Source organism: Pararge aegeria, chromosome 26, assembly GCF_905163445.1.
Source record: "Pararge aegeria chromosome 26, ilParAegt1.1, whole genome shotgun sequence".
NCBI classification, from domain to species: Eukaryota; Metazoa; Arthropoda; class Insecta; order Lepidoptera; family Nymphalidae; genus Pararge; species Pararge aegeria.
Window position 1 is genome coordinate 6,994,401 of NC_053205.1, and position 27,955 is coordinate 7,022,355.

At 36.6% G+C, this 27,955-nt stretch overlaps 1 protein-coding gene across 1 annotated transcript; it reads left to right on the plus strand.

The window, feature by feature from the left end:
• Positions 1–1,550: 1,550 nt before the first annotated feature.
• Positions 1,551–26,506, plus strand: LOC120635160 (zinc finger protein 91-like). The gene is made up of 11 exons (XM_039906094.1): positions 1,551–1,807; positions 2,731–2,839; positions 5,400–5,468; positions 7,606–7,686; positions 9,385–9,624; positions 10,621–11,612; positions 17,160–17,351; positions 18,588–18,714; positions 20,318–20,431; positions 22,019–22,216; positions 24,895–26,506. Exons 1-11 carry the CDS (start codon positions 1,655–1,657, stop codon positions 26,010–26,012), a joined length of 3,393 nt encoding a protein of 1,130 aa, XP_039762028.1. The 5' UTR covers positions 1,551–1,654; the 3' UTR covers positions 26,013–26,506.
• Positions 26,507–27,955: the final 1,449 nt, after the last annotated feature.

Genomic DNA, 27,955 nt, shown 5'->3' on the forward strand with positions numbered 1-27,955 from the left:
ATGCACAGGGTATGGTATGAATGTAGCAATCGTAGATGAATTGAAGTATGCCGAGTTAAAAAATTTAATGTCATTATCGACTAAAGTAGTTAATTATTGAGAATTTCAACAACTTACGTTGTACAAAATATTGTGGTAAATATAACCTTACTTCCTTGTATCTCCGTACTTCCTTGTTTATTTTTCAAGCCTACTCTAACAATATTTATATTTGGCGCTTCTTTTAAGAGTTACCCTGATGCAAATGTGGCGCCATCCTAATTTAATACATTTTGACGACACTTTTTCATATACACAGATGACTCTCCTTACCTCTACCCTCCATACTCTGAATCCATCCTCAAAAATCTAAATGTCAGTTTCAAACAGTTCCAATTTGGAAGCCGTTCTTTTTTTAAAATTTTACATTTACGACCCTTTTTGGGGAAATGCGAATAAAAAAATATCCATCCCACCTTTCATGATTCTGTAAACGGCATTGGCTTCCTAAATAATTTATCTTATTTATAGAAGTATAAGTCTACAATGAAATATATAAAAATCGTAAAGAAAGCGTCAACCTGCACCGAAATCGCATGAAAATGGCTAAAACGTGGTGTCGGTATTTGACCTTTATAGCGATAAAAATACAACGAAATTCACAAATCCAATTGATAAAATAGCTTTCTTGTTGCTTTATGAACATAAAATAACTCAACGTTAGCGCCATCTATTAGTAAATAGAATCCCACCACAAATATTCTGTAAAAAACTAGCAAAGTCTCGATGGAACTGCTTGTTTATATCTAAAAAGTAATGAAATCTACTTTGTCTGCAAGTATAAGCAGTTCCATCGAGACTTTGCTAGTGCCAAGTCTAAGGTTCCTTACAGCGATTTTTTATTTTTATAGTAAATGTTGTGTGACTTGGCTGTTGAAGGGAACACAAGGGTACAAAACCAGGTGCTCCATGACACCATTGCACCAATTTGTTTCCAGAACCGCTACCCATTGACGATAGAAAATTGCTTGAAAATGCGGTGAAATTGATCCATTAAGGGATGGTATGGTAGTGTTTGCTGCGCGCTCGACTTGGCAGGCCACAACCGTGCCCCCCGATAAATAACCCAATGGCAATGGAATTTAGTTAGTAGAGGAACTTTGGTATGGTCATTGTTCGCATAACATGTCTCAAGAGAGCTCTGTGATTGAATGATGCATTGCTTACAGATGAGGTAGGTAGATAATATTGAATAAACGCCATCTGATAACGAGTAGCACAAATTGTCACCTTATTTGAAGTATAAATTGACATAGACGAATAACCGAAGAAACAAGGATGCTACAAAAGAAAACTAAATAGGTGTATTTATTAAAACCTACGTGGATTTTGTAGATAATTAATTCTCATGTGTGGTATCGTAGCCAATGCAGTGATCGATTTCTACAACAATATTTTGTTTCATTTGATTAATTTAAAACATAATATATGGACATCACTATTTAAAAAAAAATCTCAAGTGTCAACTTTGAAAATTGTTGAAAATGTCATTTATCTGGGATTGAAAGGGTCTGTCATATGAAAAAGCCTCGTTGCCAAGTCGGAATTTTCTAATTTTGAGAAAAATTATATCGAAACAGTTCACTTAAACTGCTTGTAAATAAACAAAAGAACGATGAGTTACGTGGAAATTGTTGTTGCAGAAGGTTTTGATAAATGCAAGTGCTGTTTAAGTGAGACAGAGTTGAAAACTTTATGGGCTGAACACGAATTTGAAGGGAATGGGGAGAACTATGGGGAAATGCTAAACGAATGTTTTAGCCTATCGGTACGTAATTTAAAAATAAACATTTCGGAAGAAATAATTAACTATTCTTTTAAATTTATTTAATACAGCTCACTTCATGATCAAGTTTTTTAACTAGGTGGTTGGGTGCTTGTAAATCCATAAGTAACCTAAAAATCTATGTTTATATACTCAACAAAGATTTATAGTAGCTTTTAACTGATATTAATTCTTGTGCATTCTGTTCCGATGTTAGTCTACTTGGACTGATTCAGTGATCCTGCAGTTACAAAAACTTCTAGATATTTCTGATAGTTTTTGAAAGCATTGATTATGCTTGTAGATATGTGTGACATTCTAAGTCAAAGTCACTTGTGAACTGTGCACATTGTTGTGAGATGACTGTGATAGCCATCTTCCATCATCTTGAAACCATTCATTGTATTGTGGTCACTGATGTGGCTCCACGCTGGAACACTCCAGAAGCTCAGCAGGCCGTCCAGGTCACTGAGTGCTTCATGGTTTGTTGCTGGGGAGCCAAGTTGTGCTGTGCGTTGTTCTACTACTCTACTACGCTACTCCATTGCGATAACCATATACATAAACTTAAAACAAAAGCCACGAGGGTTCCAAACGCCCCCTGGTTTGGAAGATGCCCACAACAAACTTAGCCGGGTGTTCTTATTTGTTATCACCATTTAACATTGTCATTGTAAATGTATAGAAGAGCAATATATCTATATTATCTAATTCACACTGAAGATTTTTTATCAATTACATAGTCCTTTTTACTATAATTGGACTTTTCTATAAGCTCATTTGTAGCCTTATAATCTGCTATAATCAAAGAAAATAATATCCAGATTTTTACTTGGTAGAAAATGCTTTGGCATTAAGCCACCACCACTTTTTAAGAGTTTTCTGGTTGTGCAATAGAGATAATAAAGGGAATTTCTTTGTTACAGTGGCAAACTACAGCTTCAGAGTTGATTTGTGAATTGTGCATATCACGATTGAGGGACGCTATCGACTTCAGACGGGAAATTATAGCAACACAGGAGATACTTGAAGAAGGTAACCATCTGGCAAAATAATAATGGATATCTTGCCAGATTCTTTCTGATTCATGGGTCCGCTCCAAACAATCTTCAACTACTCTCACAATTCTAATATGAAACCATTTTATTCATGTAGGCCTATCACAGGCACTTTTTATTATTCCTAGTATTTATAAAGCATTGAGCCATAAATATTTCCATTATAATTAGGTTTTAGGTTCCAGGACAATAACATGTTTTTACTTAAAATTAAACTGGTGGATTCTAAGCGTGCTCTGATCTACCCAGCCCACAACAAAGTTAGCTGTGGGGGCTCTGGTCTATATAAACCTCCACGATTCTTCGCATAGCGTGTTCCCTATCAAGGTTACTGTAGTTTAAATAAGGCTACAACAGTGACTTTAAATATTTAATAACTTAAAATTAAACCAACGTCCAAGGTTGACTAGAATGAGCGGCGGGCGAAGGAAAACTGTCTGACGCCGGTAACAAACGTTCCTACAAGCCTTTCGGCGAAACCGCTGACGCCAGCAAGCTCGCTACATTACCTATGCTACATTGTCTAATCACATGTATTTGGTTTCACAGTGTAATGTCACCATAGAAGTAACATGATGTATTAATTTTTTTGTATGAAATAACTAGCTGTTGCCCGCGACTTCGTCTGCGTTTGTTTTTTGATGTGGCATTAAATTGCTGCTGTCCGCTGAGGAGTTCTGTCGTCTATCTCCAACCACAGTTTGGGCACACAATTAAACACATATACCTGTATAGTACAAAATAATTATTTAAATCGGTTCTAATTTGTCGGAGTTATGATGTTAAATCGTCAAACACTCATCCCCTCTCCCAAAGGAACCGAGCTTAATGACGGGATAAAAAGTATCCTATATTACTTCTAACACTTCCAAGAATCTATATATATCATATTTACATTCTCCGTGGAAAAATACATGGTCATACCAATTTTTATGACAATCGGTTGAACGGGGCGGAAGTCGATACTTGACAGCGCCGCCTGGTGGGGAATTACATCAATGGACATAGCATGTTCGTTTTCTCCGAGGAAAAATACATGGTCATACCAATTTTTATGACAATCGGTTGAACGGGGCGGAAGTCGATACTTGACAGCGCCGCCTGGTGGGGAGTTTCATCAATGGACATAGCATGTTCGTTTTCTCCGTGGAAAAATACATGGTCATACCAATTTTTATGACAATCGGTTGAACGGGGCGGAAGTCGATACTTGACAGCGCTGCCTGGTGGGGAGTTACATCAATGGACATAGCATGTTCGTTTTCTCCGTGGAAAAATACATGGTCATACCAATTTTTATGACAATCGGTTGAACGGGGCGGAAGTCGATACTTGACAGCGCCGCCTGGTGGGGAGTTACATCAATGGGCATAGCATATAAACCTTCTCCGTGAAAAAATACATAAGCATACCAATTTTCATAATGATCGGTCAAATAGTTTCTGAGTTTATCGATGACATATATACAAACATCCTCTTTTATATATATAGATTTAATACTCAATTTTAAGGAGTCGTAGAAGAAAAGTTGTTAGTTTTAATTATGGGAACTACTTGGCCAAGAGCTTTCTGTTATTTTTTATTGAACCCTGTATATTTATATACTGTGTATACTCGGTATACGTACTTTTGGGTGGAGAACAAGCCCAAAACTCTCTTCATCCTCACTGCACGCTTCTGATGAGCTGTTTGTGTATAAAAACAATATATGTGTTTTATTATATACATACAGCTTCTTCACTACTATCAAAGTGAAAACCCAAAGACGGGGCTGCATGTTTTTTTTATATATTATGTGAATTGTGAATATTATTTCCACCCGTCTGGCAATGCTCAGAGATTAGATAGAAGCAGGCGTTACTTTGCTGAATTCCATGATATATTATGAAAATTAAGCTTAATTTGCTATACACCGCGAAAAGTAGGAGAAACTGTATAGTGTAATTTCAGTAGTTAAATCTCCCGAGGATGCTCCAGGTTTCAGAGCGAAACGTGCGTAGAAAGTTCATTGCCAGTTGCAGTTTGACGGCCGATTGGCGCAGTGGGCAGCGACCCAGCTTTCTGAGCCAAGGCCGTGGGTTCAATTCCCACAACCGGACGATGTTTGTGTGATGAACATGAATGTTTTTCAGTGTCTGGGTGCTTATCTATATATTATAAGTATTTACGTATATTATTCATCAGTCATCTTAGTACCCACAACACAAGCTACGCTTACTTTGGGGCCAGATGGCGATGTGTGTATTGTCGTAGTATATTTATTTATTATTGCCGAAGATCTGTTTGGTGAGGAGTTGTAGGAATAATAAATTGCACTATACAGATTCTCCTGCTTTTCGCGGAGTATAGCAAATTAAGCTTAATTTTCATAATGCTCAGAGAGTTAATAAATCTGTGGGAGAATATAAAACTTTATTCTTTCCCCGGGTAAAATTGTCTCCTGCCCATACAACTTGTGCTGAATAGGTAGGGTCAGGATGTTGTCCACCACGCTGGCAAAGTGTGAATTGTTGCTTTACCAGATTGTTCACTTGCAGGTGTTCATGTTAAGAAGGAGATCGAAGAACCTGCGGAGTATCTTGACGACAACGAATATGCATCTGAAGGTAAGACATTTCATTCAGTTTGTATTACGCAGAAAGAATAGAATAGAAAAACTTTATTGCAACACAACAAACATTATAGGAAAAATACAAGGAAAACAGTAATAGTACTTAGTGCCAGGGTGCAAAAACGGCCTTACCACTAAAAGTGATCTTTTAAAGGCAACCTGAGCGTGCGAAGCCGATGAAAAGGTGGAAAGTGGATGGTGCAAAGTTACAAAAAAAAACTTTCATGAACATACATACTATTTTTACATAATAACTACAAAAATACCTGTATAAATGTATTTATACTAGAATAGATATTTAAAATATATATTTTTTTGCTATTATAAACTTACATAATACCAAATTACATCGATAAGTATTAACTTTTAAGTATATACAACACAATAGGAAAGGCACAAGGAAAACAGTAATAGTACTTAGTGCTAGAGTGCAAAGGCGGCCTTATCACTAAAAGAACGTACGAAGCCGATAAAAAAGTGAAAAGTGGATGGTGCATAAAGTATGTTACAAAAAAATAAAATAAACTACATTTACATATTAACTAAAAAATACCGATATAAATTTATATATACTCGTACTACAGTAGATATTTATGATATAAGTATATTTCAAGTAACCATCCAGAATTGTTTTAGACTAGTTTTACAAAATACAACTTTTACAAAATATACCAGGGTTTTTTTTTGTATTTTGTACTTCTTGTAATTTACAAAATATACCGGATATACTTCGGTGAGTGTGCTCAGGAACTTCTCAATCTTGTACCTCCGTCCCCTTTCTACCACAGAACAGCGAGACGCCGTGGGCGGTGGCATCTTGATGTGGTTGATATTCCATCAACACGCACGAAACGTTTTTTAACCACGTTTCTGATACGTAACGCTAGGACGTGGAATGCCCTCCCGGCAACTGTGTTTCCTGCAACGTATGACTTGAGTGCCTTCAAGGCAAGAGTGAATAGGCTTTTAAAAGGCAATCGTGCTGGCCAGAATACGGCTTAAACCGTTATCTTTGATGGAGGAGACCCGTGCTATGTAGTTGGCCGGGAAGGTTTTTTTATTTTTATATTAACGATAGGCCAGCGCTTCATCGTTGCTTTCTAAAAGGCATGATTGTCGTCATGCGCCTAAAGTTAATAAAAAATAAATTCAAAATTCATTTATTTCAGGTAGGCCTAATATAAGCACTTTTGAAACGTCAAGTATGTATGTTTGTAGTGAATCTACCACCGGTAATAAAATAATAAAAATAATAATTCCGTACCATCTATCTATTTATCTTCTTCTATATAAATATAAAAGAGAAAGTGTGTGGGTATGTTCCGTATAGGCTCCGAAACGGCTGGACCGATTTCAATGACACTTTCAGGGAATCTGGGGATTGACCTGGCGAGTAATCCTGTAAAGTTTGGTGACGATCGGAGCACTCATATTTTTTAAATGTCAAACTGTCAAATACAGCTTTTATTTACTATGATGATATTCTATTGTTGGGTGTACATGGGTGTATATAATGATCTTCACCCGCTCGAGAAGAGAATAGAAGAGAATGAATACGGAGAGAAATAAATGATTTAATATATCATGAGACTTAAATTAAAAATTCAATTATGTAAGTTTATTGTTTATATAAAATAAAGCAAAATCTGGCCCGGCGAATCGGGCTGGGTACGCTAGTAGAGAATAGAAGAGATTAGATTGTTTTGTTGTTGCTTTTTAACCTACTTACAAAAAAGACGGAGGTTCTCAATTCTGTTTTTTTTATGTTTGTCAGCTCAGAACTCTGTCATTTATAAACCGATTTGAAAAAAAAAATTTTTCTGTTTGAGACGGTATACGTTGTCATCAGGTCGTGATCCCCTGAACGGATTCTGGAGAAATTGGGGGAAATATTATAGTGACAGCTATAGCGATTTGAGTTATTATTTCTTGCTTTTTAGTTGTATAAAAAAGTAGGTTATTTTTTATTAGAATTATTTTCTGTTTATGTAAGTAATTTTTGTTGTGTTCAATAAAAGTATATTCATTCATTCACCTATTCATTTACATGGATGATTAATTTTTTTTTTTTATGTTTTTTTTTTTTGATTTCGCCCTATGACAATTACTATAATACTATTGTTTCCGTGCAGGTGTTTATTTTGAAGTAATAAAGGAGGAGGAACGTGACATTCCCGTGGAGTACCTTGACGAAGATGAATATGTTCCAGAAGGTTCTTACACTTTTTATTATTACTAATACTCTATGTGTTAAAATAATGACAGTCGCATCGGCGCAGTTGGCTGCTGTCGGAGTCCAGGGCCGTGGGTACGATTCCCACAACTGGAAAATGTTTGTGTGATGAGCATGAATGTTTTTCTGTGTCTGGGTGTTTATATATTATAAGTATTTATGTATATTAATCATAAAAATATTCATCAGTCATCTGAGTACCCATAACACAAGCTACGCTTACTTTGGGGCTAGGTGGCGATGTGTGCGTTGTCGCAGTATATAAATACATATTTGAAAATGTAATATATGTTCCCAAAATATATAGTATCAAAGTCTCAGAGAAAATGTGACTGCAATAATTTGAACGTTAAAAGCGAAAATAAATAACTCACAAGGTGTGGAATAATATGTTTGTATTATCAAAGTATTCATTTTTCGTTTTTTAAAGTTAAAAAAAAAAAACGTTATTTTTATCTGTCAATTTTACGAGTTCCGTAAACATTACGCGCCGCCGAATCTGTGTCAAAAGTTGAGATTGCGCCTAACGACGTAAGTCATCATCTAAGAGTTGGTGAAACGTGTTTTTTCTCTACGCATCATCCAAATCATAAGGCATCCGATTTAACCGTTTCCAAGGTTTAGTGAAAACGTGCAAAAATGCCTCCCCCAACTGGTTTGCCCATAATAACAACGCGGGGCAGACGGGCTGGTATTCGCAGTAGATGGTAGTAGTATTTTTTTTGTTATCACCATCTCACAGGTAATTAACATTCACCTATGAGGTAAGAGCATTCATAACCAAGCTTTTTTATCAATTAAGTAATCCTTAATATTCAAATAAGATTTTTCTATAACGTTACGTTTTATACAAAGTGTAAATAAAAAACCAAAATATTACTTCACATGCTTAGAAGCCCATTATTTACTTGCTCTGAGATTTATCTCAGTGCCGGTGTATCGAAACCGAAAACCTAATAGTTTTTGAGTAAACCACTGCCATAGTTTTTACTAAAATAAATCAGATACAGCCCTAATATCACATGCAAAGTCAAAATCAAGTGACTCCTGTCACTTTATTAGGTACTCGTCGCGTAGCGTAGGTACTATGCGCCTGCCGATCTTTTATCTTCAATAGGGTTGTCACAAGTGAACACTTAAAATGTTTAGAATTAATATGTATGGAAAAATATATATTTTTATAGGGTCACTAGCGTACCCAGCCCGCTTCGCCGGGCTAGATTTTGCTTTATTTTATTTAAACAATTAACTTACATCATTAAATTTTTAATTTAAGTCTCATAATATATTAAATCATTTATTTCTCTCCGTATTCATTCTCTTCTATTCTCTTCTCGAGCGGATGAAGATCATTATCTACACCCATGTACACCCAATAGAATATCATCATAGTAAATAAAAGCTGTATTTGACAGTTTGACAGTTCAAAAATAGGGGTGCTCCTATCGTCACCAAACTTTACAGGATTACTCGCCAGGTCAATCCCTGAAAGTTTCATTGAAATCAGTCCAGCTGTTCCGGAGCCTATACGGAACATACCCACCTTCTCTTTTATATATATAGATTCCTTATGAAATGTACGTATGCACCCTTCAACAGCATTTCGTAATTCGGTTACACGTTGTCAATTCCATATTTCTTTATTTAATTTTACTAAACATATTATATCACTCGATAGAAATACCTTCGAGTTCACAAGCGTCGTCGCCGGAGCCACGCAAACGGAAATACCCTCCGAAGAAAAAGAAGAGCGAAAGGAATAAAACATACAAACAGTATTCAAGAAGCAACCTGCTAGAAGCTGTTAGGAAGGTCTGCAGCGGTGAGCTGACCTGCGCAGAGGCCAGCTCGAACTACGGGGTGCCAGTGGCCACGGTGCTTGCCAAGTTCCACGAAGCGGAATCGGAGAAAAAGGGGGGTGAGTTCCAGGTTCACCCAACCATCCCTTGGGGACCGTTGTTTTCGTTGGACGCCTATGCTACTCGACGTCTCTTAAACTGGCTCTATGCAAGAAATAAAGTTGAATTGTTGCTTAGTGCATACAAAAAAAGCAAAAAAAAAAAACAAATTGATTAGTGGATACAAAAAAAAACAAAAATCAATTTGATTGGTTGCTTATTTAGTGCATTGAAATCAAAACGTGTGTGTACTTATGTACACGCGTAACGCGTTACAAGTTATAGCTTCTTTGGCGTAACAAGATAAAAATCTTTACAAAAAATTTTGTCTTTCGCCTTATTCTACGTTTGTAGAATAAACGACACTATCAATAGAAAAAACGTACTGTCAAACCTTTTTTTAGAAAAACTTAAATGATGACTGTAGCTAACTTCATGGTGTCGGTTTTTTGTGACGGTGTGAGCGCGCATCGTAAAAAATTACTCTCACCATTTTTCCCTAACGCTCCAAAAGAAGTACAACTTAAAAAATCAATCTGATTGGTTGCTTACTTAGAGCATACAAAAAAAAAAACTAAAGATACGTTCGATACCAAAAATTGCAAGAAGCGTGTTGTGAGATACGTAATCACCCTGCGGATATTTTTTAACAAGGCGTGCATTAGTTTTAACGATTTTTTTTGTTGAGGTGGTGTTTAATAGTAATTTCTGGTTTCTAAGAAATTATGGCATGAGATTACTATTATATAATAGAAGCGGTGAAAGATCATTGAGTAGGGCTTCGGTTCAACTTACGGGGTGGGCGAGTTCGAATCCCAGCACGCACCTCTAACTTTTTTAAGTTCTGTGCGTTTTAAGAAATTAAAACATCACTTGCTTCGACGGAATTTATCGCCCCATTCTTACTGAATTTTAGAAAAATCGCTTCGAGTCCCATACAATTAGAGTTGTACTTACCTGTTCTTACATATTAACATGCTGCATCTTAACAAATTTTCCTAATCTATAATTTACAGTTAACAAAGCCAAAGAAGCGTTGAACGAGAAGCACTACAATCTGATTGAAGACATACAAAAAATCCTCAAATACACCAATGCTATACCGTTCAAAACGAAAGCAAATAGATACTATTGTTTCTATTGCTCCACCGATGGCCAAATCTTTGAAGAGCCAGACGATCTGCGACAACACACCAACACCGTACACTGTGATGAAAGAATCGACGGCATCGAACATTATATGAAGCCTCAATGGTCGAATGAAGTTATAAAGATGGATGTGCACCGCTTGCACTGCACAGAATGCTACGTAAGATTGCCCGATTGGAATGAAATGTTCGTGCATTTCGCCGAAAAGCATAAAGTTGGATTCGATGAGGCCTACACCAAAGTTATACCGTACCCGTTGACATCAGACCTAAAATGTGTCTTGTGTAACAAGGCGTTCAACAACTTCGCTCTACTCGATGCACATATGAATCTGCACTACAGCAATCACATCTGCTATGCTTGCGGTGACACATTCCTGTCCACTAGCAGACTGGAGAAACATTTGCTCGTGCACAAAACTGGCTGTTTTCCATGCAAGATGTGCGATAAGGTGTTCAGTTTGGAGAAGTATGTGTCGAAGCATTACTCTTTGGTGCACGAGCCGAAGTGCACCACGAAATGTTTGTACTGCCCGGAGAAGTTTATAGGGCCATTGCAACGGCACGCGCACGTTTGTGAGAAACACGCGGACAAGGTGAAGACGTACACATGTGAACTGTGTGGCAAAGTGTTCACGTGGAGGGCCTATTTCCTGGCTCACATGCGCAAGCGTCACCACGGCGAGAAGAAATACAAATGCCAGTTCTGCCCCAAAATGTTTCTGATGCAGTACGAACTGAAGAGTCACCTGGTAACGCACACCCGGGAGAGGAAGTTTGTGTGCGGTGAGTGCGGAGAAAGTTTTTCAAGAATGCAGGCTCTAAAGAAACACATTTTGGATAATCATGAAAATAATCATTAGAAGTTGGAACATGAATTTTAGAATTTATGACCTAAAAAATACTGTTTACTTTGTGTAAGTAAACATTATACAGTGCAACCTTGATATATTCATTTCTAGCTATTGCCGGCGAATTCGTCTGCGTTTGATTTTGTTTTTGGATGTGGCATTCAATTTAGTTGTAGTTCTAAAAAAAATTATAGTATTCAGTATCGCTAAGCCTTAAATGAGGGGTTTGCTGATGTCCGCTGAGGAGTTCTGTCCTCTATCTCCAACCACATTCATCAGATCTAAACAAAGTTTGGGAAAAATGAAACACATATTATAACCTCTATAGTACAAAAAAAATATTTAAATCTGTTATAATGTGTCGAAGTTATGGTTTAAAATACGTCAAACGCTTTCATCTTCTCTCCGAAAGGAACCGAGCTTAATGTCGGGATAAAAATATCCTATATTACTTCTAACACTTCCAAGAATATGTGTACAGAGTTTCATGATGATCGGTTTAGTAGTTTTTGCGTGAAAGCGTAGCAAACAAACTTACATTGACATTTATAATATTAGTAGGGATATCAAGATTTCTTATAATGTAGTCGAGATTGTGGCGGAGTCACTACAAACAGACATACTTGACGTTTCAAAAGTGCTTATAAATAAATTTTGAATTTTGAATTAAGGTTGGCCTAAAATTTGATATAATGAAGTAAAATTATTCACCTCAACATTGTTTTTGGGTTGACAAAATTCGTTAGTTTTTTCACACTTTTTTTGATAGTCGAAAATTTACTATAACAAGTTGTACCCTAATTTGTCTAGATACATAAATTAAACTGTATAAGCTAGTAAGCTTGACTCGAACTGACTTTGTTGTACAATATTTTAACTTACCCACTCAATTGACGGCCGATTGGCGCAGTGGGCGGCGACCCTGGTTTCTGAGTCCAAGGCCGTGGGTTCGATTCCCACTACAGGTAAATGTTTGTGTGATGAGCACGAATGTTTTCCAGTGTCTGGGTGTTTATATGTATATTCTAAGTATTTATGTATATTATTCATAAAAATATTCATCTGTCATCCTAGTACCCATAACACAAGCTACGCTTACTTTGGGGCTAGATGGCGATGTGTTTAGTGTCGTAGTATATTTATTTATTATAAATAAAAAATATTGTTTATTTAAAATATAAATATAACCTAAAATAAACTATTTAAAACTAAATAAAATCTAAAACGACCTCAAAACCACCGCAGCGAGGAACAGTTTCTAAGATGCTGGCAGCATTGCCCCTTTGGATGGCCATACTAATTCGTTGGCCAAGGTAACTGCCCGCTCTAGGATCACCGGTAGACTCGATAACCCTTTTCGATAATTCTTTGAAAAGGGCTCTTGCCTCCGGACCCCACGGTCCCAAAGTCTCTACTCCAAAAGGCACAAAAATGAAGCTGCTATCCAGGTAATAAATATACAAAAAAAATATAAATTTTACTTTATTATACAACAAAGTAAAAAAAATACCTATCCAACATTATACCTTCTTAAATGTATATATACTTGACTGTATACAACAATCCCAAAAAATGTTCCCAATGTAAACATATGTATTGCATTGAGTCTTATGGACAAGGGTATTGATAACGAAGAATTTGTTAATGCTATATCTAGGAAGTTGTTATATTAAGGTTACACTGTAAATTGTAATGTTATTTAAATTATCATTAAAAATAGTTTATTAAATGTTTTTTGAAACAACTTTTGCTAATTGTAATTATTTTCTCTTATTACATCATCAATATTAAGAATGAAGCTTCATTTGTTTTGAAAAAATTTAAAATAATCCTTACAAACTACTTGTGTAAACTATTGGTTTGTGTGATTTTTAAATAAATTCTCAACTTTGTGTTAGTTCTTATATAAAATGGTACCTATAGGATGGGTGAAGGCCTCCTCCATATTTTTCCGTACCTTTCTGTCTTGTGCTGCTTTCACCCACTCCATTCAAGGAATGTGGATTATACAAAGTGTAAATGAAAACCGAAATAATACTTCAGAGGCTTTGAGGTACATTATTTACTGTCTCTGAGACTTATCTGTGAATCTGAAATGGCAATAGTTTTTGAGTAAACTATTGCAATAGTTTTACTGAAAGAAATCAGATACAGCCCTAATATCACATGCAAAAGTAAAATCAAGTGACTCCTGTCACTTTATTAGGTACGCGTTGCGTGGTACTATGCGCGTGTCAGTGTTTTACCGTCATTAGGGTTGTCATGTTTGCATGGGAAAATAAATATGATTTAATATCCTTGCGAAATATACTGATATGCACCCATCAGTATTTCGTAATTCTGTTACACGATGTATACCCTCCAGAGGTCTTTTACCTCTCACCAAATGATGGTGAAATTTTGTATGTTGTGGCGGCCAATAATTTTGCTTTTTTTTTTTCTTGAATTGATTTTTGTAATGTATTTCTATAATTTTACTAGCTGTTGCCCGCGACTTCGTCTGCGTTTGATTTTGTTTTTAAAGTATTCAGAATCGTTAAGCCTTTAAATGAGTATAGTAGTATATATATGTATAACATGTGACTGTCAATTAATTAAAGACAAATAATTTGCAATAAAATAAAATTGCGACTATAATTAAAGATCTAAGCTATCCTATCTCTAAAGTTGGAGCAGACTGCTCACGGTGTGCCAATTTAATTAAAAATCGGTTAAGTAGTTTAGGAGTCCATCGCGACAAACATCGTGACAGGAGATTTATATATATTAAGATTTACTTAGATGTAGGTTTTATGTGAATTGAATATTTTTTAATAAAATTACTGCCCATTAGTCTATAAGCCTGATTACAGATCCATCGACCGTATCCTGAGGGGTCATATCATCTTAAAACCAGATCTTCAATGCTTCCTATTAGATGTCACTGCAGTTTTTTATCCAGATAAAATACATATTACCATATATTTTTTTAATTCTACTAAAACCTGAAACTGCAATCTCAAATGGAAGAGATGCAGTCTAAGATGGCAGCGGGCTAACCTGTTTAGATATAGCACTCCAAATTGTATCTACTCGACATTGTACCGCAACGCTATAACGCTTGGCGACACATCTTTGTCGGTAGGGTGGTAACTAGGCAGGGCCGCAGCCGTCAGACCACCAGGGCTATTCTGTATCTGAGTTGACAACAAATTTAGCAAGCCACTACAGAAACTTGCCATTTAATAACGGCCAAACTATTATAAATTGCGTAATTTCATCTACCAACTGAGTTGAAAGGAATTCAGCTTTTTTTGTTATTGTTCAAATTAAATTGTAACAAACATTGCTAAAATTAAGCTGGCGTTGGAAACTTATGTATTTAGCAGGTTATTTGGTGGCAACTTTTCGCAATGGCTGGCTACATTTTCACCTGAGATATACAATCGGCCTACAGAGGAAATGCTGAAATAATATATTTTTTTTTATGGCCTTGGATCCAAGTTCTTTAAGGCCTGAAAATAAAGAAAATATAAATTCCTAAATAGTCAAATAGAACAAAGGTGACCACTGCGCTAGAAAGGTCATCACAATTGTTGAACATAATGCTTTTGATCAAGATAGATTTACCCCAGCCCGTGTTTTGCATCCATATATGTTTACAAAAAAAATATTTATATTCCATTTTGTAATTCTTTCTCACAAAAGTGTCACGAAAGTGTTTCATGTAGGTACGTGTAGAATTTCTAAGTTATGCTTGGTTAAATTTTTATCATTTAGTGGTTATTTGGTTTAACATAATTGTGTAAAATATTTCTTGACATTTATTTTTTAATAATATACAATGTAAAAATTGAAAATGCTTGTTTTATTCTTTTACATATGTAATATAAAAAAAATCCTACTAATATTATAAATGCGAAAGCGAAGAAACGAAAAAACTACTGAAACATTGATACTGAAATTGTTGATTGGAAACCTATACCATATATTAGTTTTTTACCACAAAAAAAGGCAAAAGCTGATATATTGCAACCCATCGTAATCCCTAATCGGTTTCGGACGAATGGCGTCCGTTTTTTGTCTGTAGGGTGGTAGCTAATCCCAAATTGTCACAGCCAGGATCGAACCGGCGACCTCCCATAAAACAAAGCGCTACTATAGCAGGTATCAATGGTAGGTACCATTGATACCTGCTATAGTAGCATAAATTAATAATAATTATAAATATACTTCGACAATACACACACCGCCATCTAGCCCCAAAGTAAGCTAGTGTTATGGGCACTAAGACGACTGATGAATATTTTTATGAATAATATGCATAAATACTTAGAACATACATATAAACACCCAGACACTCAAAAACATTCATGCTCATCACACAAACATATTCCAGTTGTGGGAATCGAACCCACGGCCTTGGGCTCAGAAAGCAGGGTTGCTGCAAACTGCGCCAATCTGCCGTCAAATGTGGGTGAATAAGTTCTAAAAACACAATTAAGATCATACAGCATCCTCATCCAGTCATTATTGCATGCAGTGCATTAATGACTGGATGCAATAATGCGTGTCCAAAACAGTGAAAAAGGTACGGTAGGTACAACACGTTATACTTCACACCCGCGAAATGTTGCCATCTCACAAATTTTTCCCATTTTATGGTAAACTTTAGAACATTAGAGGTAAAATAATAACTGTCAACTGCTAAATGGAATGTAGTGACTAACCGCCTGTTCGATAAACACTATTAAAGCGGACTAGTTTTTGTTACTTTAATATTAGTTGAGTACACGTTTTCTGTATAATATAAATAAATAAGTTCTTAATAATGTAGTTCTGAATATATTTGTAAGCGAACATAGATAACACTATTGCATTTACAATTACAATCGAACAGAAAAATATCAAATTGATATCCTGTTAAACTATAAACTATTATATATATAAAATTGGTTGGGTTAGTTCCCAACCAATTTTTATGCAGTTTTCAGCAATAGATGGAGTGATTCAAAAGGAAGGATTACAAATATGCTATATATGCATGTTATAGAAGAGAAAAGCCAAGAAATTCAAAGATTTGTAATGTTACGTAACCATGTAACAAATCCAGTTTTGTGCGATTACATTGCAAAAGCAGAATGAACCTTGAGAGATGAATCAAATTATTGTACTCACTACGTAATTTTATATCTTAAAAAGAAAAAGATCGATAGGAAAGGATTACCCATAGTAATCATTTTTGTCTGTTACATATAAATAATATTATATATATGAATGATAAATAAAAATATGCGATGCTATACAATACAGTATCATTCCATATCATAGGTAGGTATGTCAGTTAATTTAAAAAAAAAATCTGTAAAAAATATCGATAAAGAAAACATCGATCTTTGAAAATATTAGCCCGAAGCTCGAAGCCTGTTGTTAGCACTCAGCGCCACCCTAGTCCCAAATACAGATTAAAGTATTTAAATGTTATTCTGTGTCGACACTAAGTGTCTGTGGACGCCGCTGCGCTTTGTTTTCTACTTTCAACCAACTTTCATCTTCTAAGATATCCTGAAATAATGCATTAAATCGTATTTACTATCTAATTTTAATGGCAAAGTAATTAATATGGGGAAAATTAAAAAGCGTGGCCCCAGGAGGCTATGCAGATGCTGTTTAGAAGAGATTGATCTAAAGGATTTGTGGACTGAGTACTTCAATGACGACGAGAGAGAAGTTTATGGCGAAATGTTAAATGAATGCTTCGGATTGCCAGTGAGTATCCAGGCTTATAATAAAAAACATACTTAAGAGTTCTCCATAATGTTGGCGTGCGAAGCTTACCAATTCGCTCTAGGCCAACGTAGTGTAATGACGGCCAAAACTCTTCTCATTCCGAGTGGAGACCCGTGCCTCGTAGTGAGCTGATATTATTATCCGCAGCCTATTAACGGTTTACTGCTTGGCATAAGCCTCTGACAAGAGAGACTGTTTAAGAGCATAGATCCACCATACCGCTCAAATGCGTGTTGTTAGACTTTAACGACTATCATAACAAGTGATAATAACTGGGTACGACGGCTCAATGTGTTCTCTCACGGGGTTGACAGCCAATTTCCTAACTCCAGCACGGCTAGCATGAGTAGGAGACAATCATCTCCCCAGGGAAATGATAAAAATTTATCGTCTCCCACAGCTTTATCAACTCTCAGAGCACTGGCGCCAAAAAATATATTTGTAATAATGAATGGGGGTAAACTTCACCTATTGACGGCCGATTGTGCAGTGGGCAGTGACCCTGCTTTCTGAGTCCACAACTGGACAATATTTGTGTGATGAACATGAGACACTGAAGTGTCTGGGTGTTTATCTATATTTTATAAGTATTTATGTATATAATTCATATAAATTATTCATCAGTTATCTTAGTACCCATAACACAAGCTTACTTACTTTGGGACTAGATGGCAATGTGTGTATTGTCGTAGTGTATTTATTTATATATTCCAAGTTCCCACCCTTAAGCAGGTGGGCACATTAATTATATCCCCTGTCAGCACATTTAGTATGGGCAGGAGACATTATCTCACCGGGTTAAGATAAAAATGTATCTACTCCCACAGCTTTATCAACTCTCAGAACATTGGTGCACAAGTGGAAATAGTATCTAAATAATACATTTGTAATAATAAACGGGGGTAAACTTGTCGTATTCCATGTTCCTGCACTTTATCGTGTGGCTGGGTGATATAATCGGGGGATGGTTTTTTATCTCCTGCCTTTGCTAGCCCTGCAGGGTGGTACAACAAATTCTTTAACGGGAAGTACACAAAAAATTTTTGGTCTGACCCAGGTTTCAAACCCAGGACCTTGTGATATGTAGATGAGCATGCTTACCACTAGGCCATTATGTAATGGGTTAATAAAGATAGTACCATTTGCTCCCCTTGTATAAAAAATTCAGAACTTCTATCCTATGGCAACAGACTTCTGCAACTAACTTTTTTTTAGTGGGAGCAGCGTTTTGAAGAGACAGAGTTTATTTGTGACAACTGTGTGGTCCGTCTCCGTGATGCTGTAAGCTTCAAGAAGGAGATCCTTAAATCTGATCAGATACTAAAGGAAAACTTTAAAAATGGTAAAGATTTTGATGGCATGTATAATTATTATATAAAGATATCAAAAAAAGTTGAAGATTCTAAGTTGGATGTACATTTCTGTACTGGCTTATTATTAACTTAGTTGCCTTTTTTAATCAACAGACAACACTAATATTATAATGAGGAAATGTGACTTGCTTTGTACCCATGATGTATGATAGCTCAACCACTGCACCAACTTTATACCGCAATCCTTGTTAAGCAGTTGACTGCTTGCTGTGAAATATTGCTCTAACCAGGTTGTTATTCTAATAATTTTAAATGACAATGTGAGATCGTGATAACAAAAAAAAACACCCGGCTGTAGCTTTAGTTTTAAGTTTACGAATATGGGTATCGCCATCATCATCTCATTACCTTGTAATTCTCATGTAATGTACTCATCCAAAGTGCTACCTATGGGCCAACTTGAATAAAGAAATTTTTGACTTTTGACTTTTAACTTAGTGCAAAGAAAGATTGCATGCCAGACAAAGTTTGTATGTTATGACTACATGATGAATCAGAGATTCACACAGACGCAGCTGCGGGCACAGCTAGATTTGACTTATAAAAATGTATTAAAAATCAGTTCAGTTCAGTGTTTAGTTATTCTATTAAGTAAGATTGCATTACTAATGATTGAATAATGAATTACTATAATTATAATTTCTAAAGTTCGTTACAAATATCTAAAGTTAGGTTGCGTAAAACCCATTATAATGTGGCCTCTTTTATGGTTTTTTTTTTAATTTGGTAGCGTTGATTGTTCGGAAGCGCTTTGAACTCACACAAGATAGAACAATGATTGTTTAATAGTAAAATGATGTGGAAAAGAGCAACTGCCGAGTTTTGCCCGCTTCTTCTCGGTAGAAACGGCCTTCCGAACCGGTGGTAGAGTCACTATAAACAGGCATACTTGACTTTTCAAAAGTGCTTATGTCAGGCCTACTTGAAATAAATTAATTTTGAATTTTTGTGTCACAGATTTCCTACTTTATTTTTATTCTACAGTATATAAATATTTCTATCGTCGAACATTGACAGGCCATTTAGTCTATTTGTTCTACAGTATATATAAGCAATATTCAAACAAGTTTCATACACCAGTGGTAAAAAATTATAATATTAATCTCATATTTGGGTTTACAAAATTGGAAGCTACTGGTCAAAAATAATTACCTATTAGGACGTTTTTTCTAATCGTTTTATATAGGATTATGTATTTTATTTATACCTATGTTATTTATTAAAAAAAAATATATATATATATAACATATTTCTAAGATCCATGTAATTAGTAAGGTAAGCAGTCGCAATTAAATCGCTAATGAAGACCCAAGCATTCTGAAGTCATAATAACCTGTTAATTCAAATTAAACTTAATATCAAAAAACACTAATGAAAGAGCGCAATTGGTTGAATTGATACCGCCGTCGCACCGCGCCGATGGTTCTCGATATGGGGTGTTTCTTATTTACCAAACTCTTTTCCTAATGTTTATTTTTTTACTAATAAATAGTAGACATTGGATAGATTAACTGGGTCACTGTTTAACAAGGATAAAAAGTCACTGTGTTTAAAGCATCCACTGATTTCCAGAAGCCAGTAAGAATGTGAAAGAGGAAGAGGAGTCGGATGCAGAGATTGAGACTGAATATCTGAGCATAGAATACCTTGAAGACGAGGATAATGAAAAAGCTAAGAACATTGTAGGTAAGTTATTGGACGGGGAAATATTGATGGACTTTAAGTAAACACTTAATAGATGTAAGAATTTCTTACAGAAGTTGCACTACTTCAAGAGCCCTAATATATGCCTAAACTTCATACGATCAATCTAAATTGAACCTTAATGCCGTGCAATAGAGTCTAGTATAAGACAACCTGAATTGGTTTTTTGTGTTTCAATGGTGATACACTAGAGTGCAAAACAATCTGACAATTGACATTATTAAGTAGAATCTTACTTCTACTATAAATGTGAACGGATTGTTAATGATACGAATTCTCCAAAATACCTTCAAGAGTTTTTTAATCTACTAAGCTCACAAGGTTATACACAACGTCCCTTTCATGCAGATATACTTGCCTTTCCTAAACATAACTCGAAGTTATGTTCAGATTTTTTTACGGTTACTGCAATCAAACTGTGGGATGCAATAACATAAGTCGAGCACCGTCGTCAAACATTTTAAAAACTTGTTTATTTAAACGTTTTTCGGACCTTAAAAATTCTTATTTTATCTCTTATGTGTTAAATCACATTATCTAGTTTTTCTTCAAAGCCTTAAATCTCTTCAGATTATTCTTTTACGTAATTTTTTTCGACGGTCGACTGGCGCAGCGGGCGGCGACCCTGCTTTCTTAGTCCTAGGTCGTGGGTTCGTTTCCCACAACTGGACAATGTTTGTGTGATGAACATTATTATTTTCAGTGTCTGGGTGTTTATCTGTATGTTAAGATTATTTATGTGTATTACATTCATAAAAATATTTAACAGCTATCTTAGTGCCCATAACACAAGCTACGCTTACTTTGGGGCTAGATGGCGATGTGAGTATTGTCGTAGTATATTTATATAGAGTCCATTTTACTTGGATTAGTTTTATACTCAAAACGTTACCTCGATTGCGAGGGAGCATATCATATTCTAAGGCTAAAGGCGTGCTGCTTAGTCTGTCAATCCTAACTTATTATCAATATGTTTGTTGGTTTGTCCTTTCTATTTCGTTCTAACTAAGCAACCAACCGATTTGATTTTTGGTATAGAGTTAGTTGAAAAGACAGAGAGTCTTGAGGGAGTTTTATCCAAGGACAACAAATTGTTCCCACAGGATTTCTAAAAAAAAAAAGACTTAAAAAACGTAGGCAGTAGTTATTTTCATCATCGTCATCATGTCAACCGTGAAATGAAATGTGACAGCGGCGACCCTCGCTTGATGTCATCCGTCCACCTCGTCGAGGGTCTGTCAACGCTGCGTTTACCAGTGCGAGGTCGCCATTCCATCAACTTGGGACCCAAACGTGCATCGGTTCTTCGAGCTGTGTGCTACGTCTATTGCCACTAGCTTCGCGAACTTGTGTTACTTGGTTCACCTCGTCGGGGGTCTGCTGCGTTCACCGGTGCGAGGTCGCCATTTCAGCACCTTGGGAAGTTGGGACCCCAACGTCCATCGGTGCTATGTGCCCATTGCCACTTTAGCTATGTGCCCATTGCCACTTTAGCTTCGCTCTACAGAACTCCTCATTTTTGATTTGATCACGTAGCGATACTCCAAGCATATAAAAAATCTATTCCAGAAATCAAAGTTGAGAGGGAAACCTCAAACGAGCCTGATGTGAAACAAGAATCAACTATACAGCCAAAGAGTGGTAGACGTTACACCGAGGATGACTTCAAGAAGTGCATAGAAGCTGTGAAGAGCGGAAAACTCTCGCAGACCAAAGCCTCGATCGTCTACCGTGTCCCCAGGACGACCATCAGACAGGCACTGGCGAGTGAGTGCCTTTTTTTTTTTTTACTTTTTCTCAGGTCTCAAAATCATGTCATGCTGGACTAAAGGCCTCTCTCTCAACGGAAGGGTGTACGCAGTATGTGGTAGTAGTAGCACTGAGGAGGCTGCTGCCCATTCTCCGTTATATTTCCTTAGTCGCATCGTACGACACCAGCGGGAGAAGAATGGGTGGTGGAAACTGTATTCTGATCTGCCGTCTACAATACAATACATAATGCATTAGAGGGCGTCCATAAATAACGTGAGGTGTTTTTTTTTAATTTTCTGTGACTCCCTCCCTCCCCCCCTGGTCAGATGTCGTGAGATTTTATTCAACCCCATCCCCCAATTACACGTGAGGTTTTTCAAAATGTGGGTTTTTTACGTTAACATGTTGGATTGTTATTTTAAAAAGACCAATGGACCAAAATAGTATACTTTTTTTTTGTTTCAAGCAGGAAAGAAAAATAGCGTAATATTTTTGAGACCCCCCCTCTCGCCATCGTAAGATAAGATGAGATTTGACTCGACCCCCTCCCTCCCTTAAACATCTGACGTATTTTATGAACGCCCCCTTATACAAAGTTTAAATGAAAACCGAAATATTGCCCCACACGCTTTAGAGGTACATTATTTACTGCCTCTGAGACTTATCTGTGAAACCGAAAAGCTAATAGTTTTTAAGTAAACCACTGCCATCGTTTTTTCTCACATGGAAAATTAGGTACGCGTCGCATATGGCAGCAACTATGCGCGTGTCGGTCTTTTATCTTCAATAGGGTTGTCATAAGTAAACACTTAGAATGTTTTGAATAAGTTTGTATGGAAAAATAAATATGCTTCTTCTGATTTCATATTTTCTTCAGGGTGATTCTTTATGAAATACACTTATGCATCCTTCAACACTATTTCGTAATTTGTTTTATAAAACAAGCGTTGTGCGAGACTAACGCCTAGAAATAAATTTCACTCTATTTTGTTTTACATGTCATATTATGTAAACTATCACTTCAATAAATTTTGAGCGTAAAAATCGTTTTTGAAAATATTAAAAGCTTTCGTTTTATACTTTGACGGCCTACTGGCGCAGTGTGCAGCTACCCTGTTTTCTGAGTCCAAGAGGGTTCGGCTTGTATTAACTTTAGCTCCGCTTGTGTTCGGAAGGCAGATTCTACCGAGCAGAGCCGGAAAGAAACTCAGTAGATTGCTCTTTTTCAACATCATTTTACAGTTTCTTTTTCTTCTTCTTCTTCTCTCCCTGGGCTTGTCTCCGTACTCGGTTGGCCGTCCAGTGCCAGTGGCACTACGTACAACGGGAGGTTCTCCCGTTGTACGTAGTGCCACTGGTACGGCTCCCCGCTGGGTCACTCTAGCTAGCCAAGCTCACTCCAGAAGCTTAGCAGGCCGCCCAGGTCGCCAAGTGCTTCAGGGAGTGATGCTGGGGAGCCAAGGTGTGCTGTGCGTTGTTCTGCTACTCTACATTGGATCAGTTCTTGAGTCGATGTTTCATCTGCCTCCATGCACGCACAGAGGACTGTCGATTATACCTAAAATTAAAAGGTGTTTGTTTAGCGAGCAATGCCCTGTTATCATGCTTACTACTACTACCGTACTTAGTTTTTTCCGACTTAGTTTTAGTAGTTTGGTTGTTAGTCGTGTGTTTAGGTTTGGAAAGACCTCCTTCGTATGTTTACACTCATTTCCGTTAATACATAACTTTTACAGTTTAACAAAGTTATGTTTTTTTCTATATTTTGAGAGATGAGAGTGGGTGGAAGCGGTATGCAACGGGGAAGTGGTCAAAAAAAAAACCATAAGTGCTTAACAGTTTAACTTACATGTTTGGGATTTCTGTTATAATAGTTTTACTGACTTGTTGTACCTATGTGACTTCTAAACAGCTTTTTTTAAGATTTAGAAGTGACATAAGTTTATATTTACCATCTTGTCAGTTCTTACTTGTTTATAGGATATGTTTAGTGTTTTGATTTAAAATAACATAAATTTGTACTATTTGAATGTTTATAGAAGTGAATATATTGGAACAATATGAATAGATGGTAAGTATCTCATTTTTTTATTGTTAATTCTATTTCTTTAAAAATTTACTTCCACTTTTACATGCACGGCGATTTCTCACTTCATACATCCGATCGGATGTTTCAAAGCAAAGCCGTAGCCCGTTAGTAACATCGTTTAAAAAAAAACCTCTGATCCGTCCAAGTAATCGTAGATATATTTCAAACACTAATAGTTCCAAAGCTGGGAAGTCATCCCTTTCGTAGTGGGAACCCTCCATTATCATTTTGAACTGCAATTCGGCAACTGATCTCTTTTTCCAGAAACGCTATGATAAAATACAAAACTAAACATTCACAGCGAAGATATGTCTCTTTTTTCGACTAACGAATCTAGAGCTTTCTGAACGACTCCTAAATAGTCTGAGTTTCCATAACCTTGAATATCGTTTTAAACACAAAATAGCTTTAATATCAGGCATTTTCTAAATGACCTTGAAGTTCCATTCGTAAAATGAATAGTTTCAAGATCATTTGTTATTTTTTGCAATTGCATATATAAAACTTCTATTTTACTGTAGATCAAATTTAGAAGGATTGCTTTTAGGAAATCATATTTTTCACTTAAATATCATCCTCCTATTCTATTTGTTTTTTTTTTCAGTTATGCCGCTAGTACTACCTAAAAAATCTGAAAAGAAAAAAAGAGATGGTCCGCGCATAAGAGTCGAGTCTAACGTGAAAAAGCGACAGGATAATTTAGACAATCTTACCAAATATACAAACGCTACTCCTTTTAAAGACGTCAGGAAAGGATACATTTGCTATTTCTGTGACAAAGAATATGATTTTCCAGCTGATTTGAAAGAGCACACAATCTTTCATCATTTAAAAGCTTTAGGCGCGGACGCGATGTCGGTCAAAGTTATCTCAGACAGAAGCGTTAAACTCGACGTGACAGATCTGATCTGTGAAATCTGCGGCGAAGGTCTACCAACACTGGAGAGTGCATTCGAACACCTAAGCTTAGAGCACGACGCCGTTATACATAGAGATTCAAAGGACCACTTAGTGCCATTCAAATTTAACGGGAAGTCGCAAAAGTGCGTTGTGTGCGAGATAGTGTTTCCAACTTTCAAACTATTAAACAACCATATACATTTGAAGCATTACACGAACTACGAGTGCCAGATATGCGGCCGGGGTTTCATAAATAAGAGGTCGCTGCAAACGCACGGTTTGACCCACCAAACCGGGAAGTTCCCTTGCCGGCACTGCCCCGACGTGTTCACGACATCCCTTCGCCAGAAACAGCACGAGAGATACATGCATATGGGAAAAAAGAAGCGCAACAAATGCCTGCACTGCGACGAGAAGTTTCTCGATGTGGTGCAGAAGAGGAGGCACGAGTCCGAAGTCCACGGAGTTGCACGGCCGACGTACGAGTGCAACGCATGCGAGAAGAAATACTTCAGTCCAGCCGCTCTGAAAACACACGTCGAATGCTACCATTTAGTCCTGCGTCCGTACAAATGCAGTGAATGCGAATCGAGTTTCTTCACGCCGACGATACTTAAGGCGCATATGCTGAAACATACCGGCGAGAAGAGTTTTCAATGCGACATCTGTAGGAAGAGCTTCGGCAGGAAGACAACTCTGGGACAGCACTTGCGTATACACGCGGACGACAGGCGTTACACTTGCGACCAATGCGGGAGGGGATTCGTCCAGAAGTGCAGTTGGCGTGGGCACATGCTCGCTAAGCACGAGCGAAAAGTTTGAGCGCTGTTACGTTGCTGCGTGTTATGTCGGACACATCGCGTTCTGGAGCTGTCCATTAATTATTGTCATTAATCGACCACTCAGATAAAAGTAATGTTAGAGCAGATTTGAGGCTCGCTCACAATCGAGGTGTCCTTATCTAGTACGGAAATACTTAAATATCTGAGTAAAATGGATCTCATTTGTACAGCGTTAAAGTTCAAAAATGCCAACAGTTCTTTAGCTCGAGCTTTTGGCAGAACGCTTGTAAAACAGAAGTCCGAAGTGCGACTATAAAATGAGCGACTTTAAGACTATTTTACTTTGACGATCCAGAGTTTAATGCTCGATTGCGAGCGAGCAAATTGCGAGCGTGTTCTAAGGTTACAATACCATATCCGCTACGAAAACTACCAGTAGTTTTGTTTTAAATTCCAGTTCATTTTAGCCCTTGATTAATGTGGTGATGCAGTCCAAGATGGCGGGCTAACCTGTGGATTATGGCAGTTATTATCGTTTTCTACGCGAAATTGTACCCAAACGTTAAATTGCTTAGCGGCACGCCTTATACGAGTTATATATAAATTTTAGGGTATGCAGTGCGCCAGGGAGGTCGTCAATCCGCGCCAAAGAATAAGAGTCGTAAAAAGCAGCCGATGTCGTGCTAAACCTTTCGCACGATATAATGTGTGAATTGTCACGCATTCTTTCCTTATAAATGTACATAAAAAATAAATAGATATTTTTTTACGTTCGTAGACGGCCGACTAACGCAGTGTGCAGCGACCCTGCTTTCTGAGTCCGAGGCCATGGGTTCGATTCCCACAACTGGAAAATGTTTGTGTCATGAACATGAATGTTTAGTGTCTGGGTGTTTATCTGTATATTATAAGTATTTATGTATACAAAAAAAAGAAGAAAAATTTTACAATTTATTGTCACACTGTGTAAAATGTTACATTTGTGTCATAAATTTGTTAAAGTATAAAAAAAGTATAACTGCATAGGTACTAAAAAGCGCAGCACTGGTTTTCAGCCAGCCCTATTTTCTTCGTCGTCACTGAATCCTCGCGACTAAACAATAAAAAAATATATATATATTAAAAAATATTCATCAGTCATCTTAGTACCCATAACACAAGCTACGCTTACTTTGGGGCTAGATGGCGATGAGTGTATTGTCGTAGTATATTTATTTATTTATTATTTATTATACCTTTTTACTTTCATAAAACTTATTATTGACCAATAAGTAATAAAATCAATGTTTAAATTTTAAACAAGTAAAAAGTAAAGAATTGTATTACATGGCGTAACATGGCGAATAGCGCATAAGTCAAAGTCAAAAATATCTTTATTCAAGTAGGCCCATAGATGGCACTTTTGATGCGTATATTACATGAAAAGTGTGAACACGGTAGTGAGATCAATGGCAATAGCCATATTCGTAAACTTAAAACTTAAGCTATGTGGGTTCCAACACGCCCTGAAGAAGAAGCCCACAACAAACTTAGTCTGTTGTTTTTTGTTATCACCATTTCACATTGTAATTTAAAACCATTAGAAGAGCAACCTAGTTAGATCAATAATTCACACCCAAGCTTTTTTATCGCTAACATAGTCCCTTATACTGTAATAAGAGTTAAACTTACGTTGTCGTTTATACGTACTGTAATAGGACTTTTCTATACGCTTACGTTCAAAACAAACTGAACTTTACAGACGACAAATGTGTATTTACTAGCATTGTATTTTGATTACTTTTGTTCTAGAATATTTAAAGTTGATTAAATGTAACAATCAATCGGTTTATGTTCAAAAAAATAAAGGTTTTGTTCATATTTATCGTTATTTTATTTTACATCCGACACCTGACATATAAATACAGAGTTTCAAAAAAATATAGGCGTCAGTGCAATGCGTTAGTGAAAATGTATTTCGTCACTGATAAATTCCTTATATTT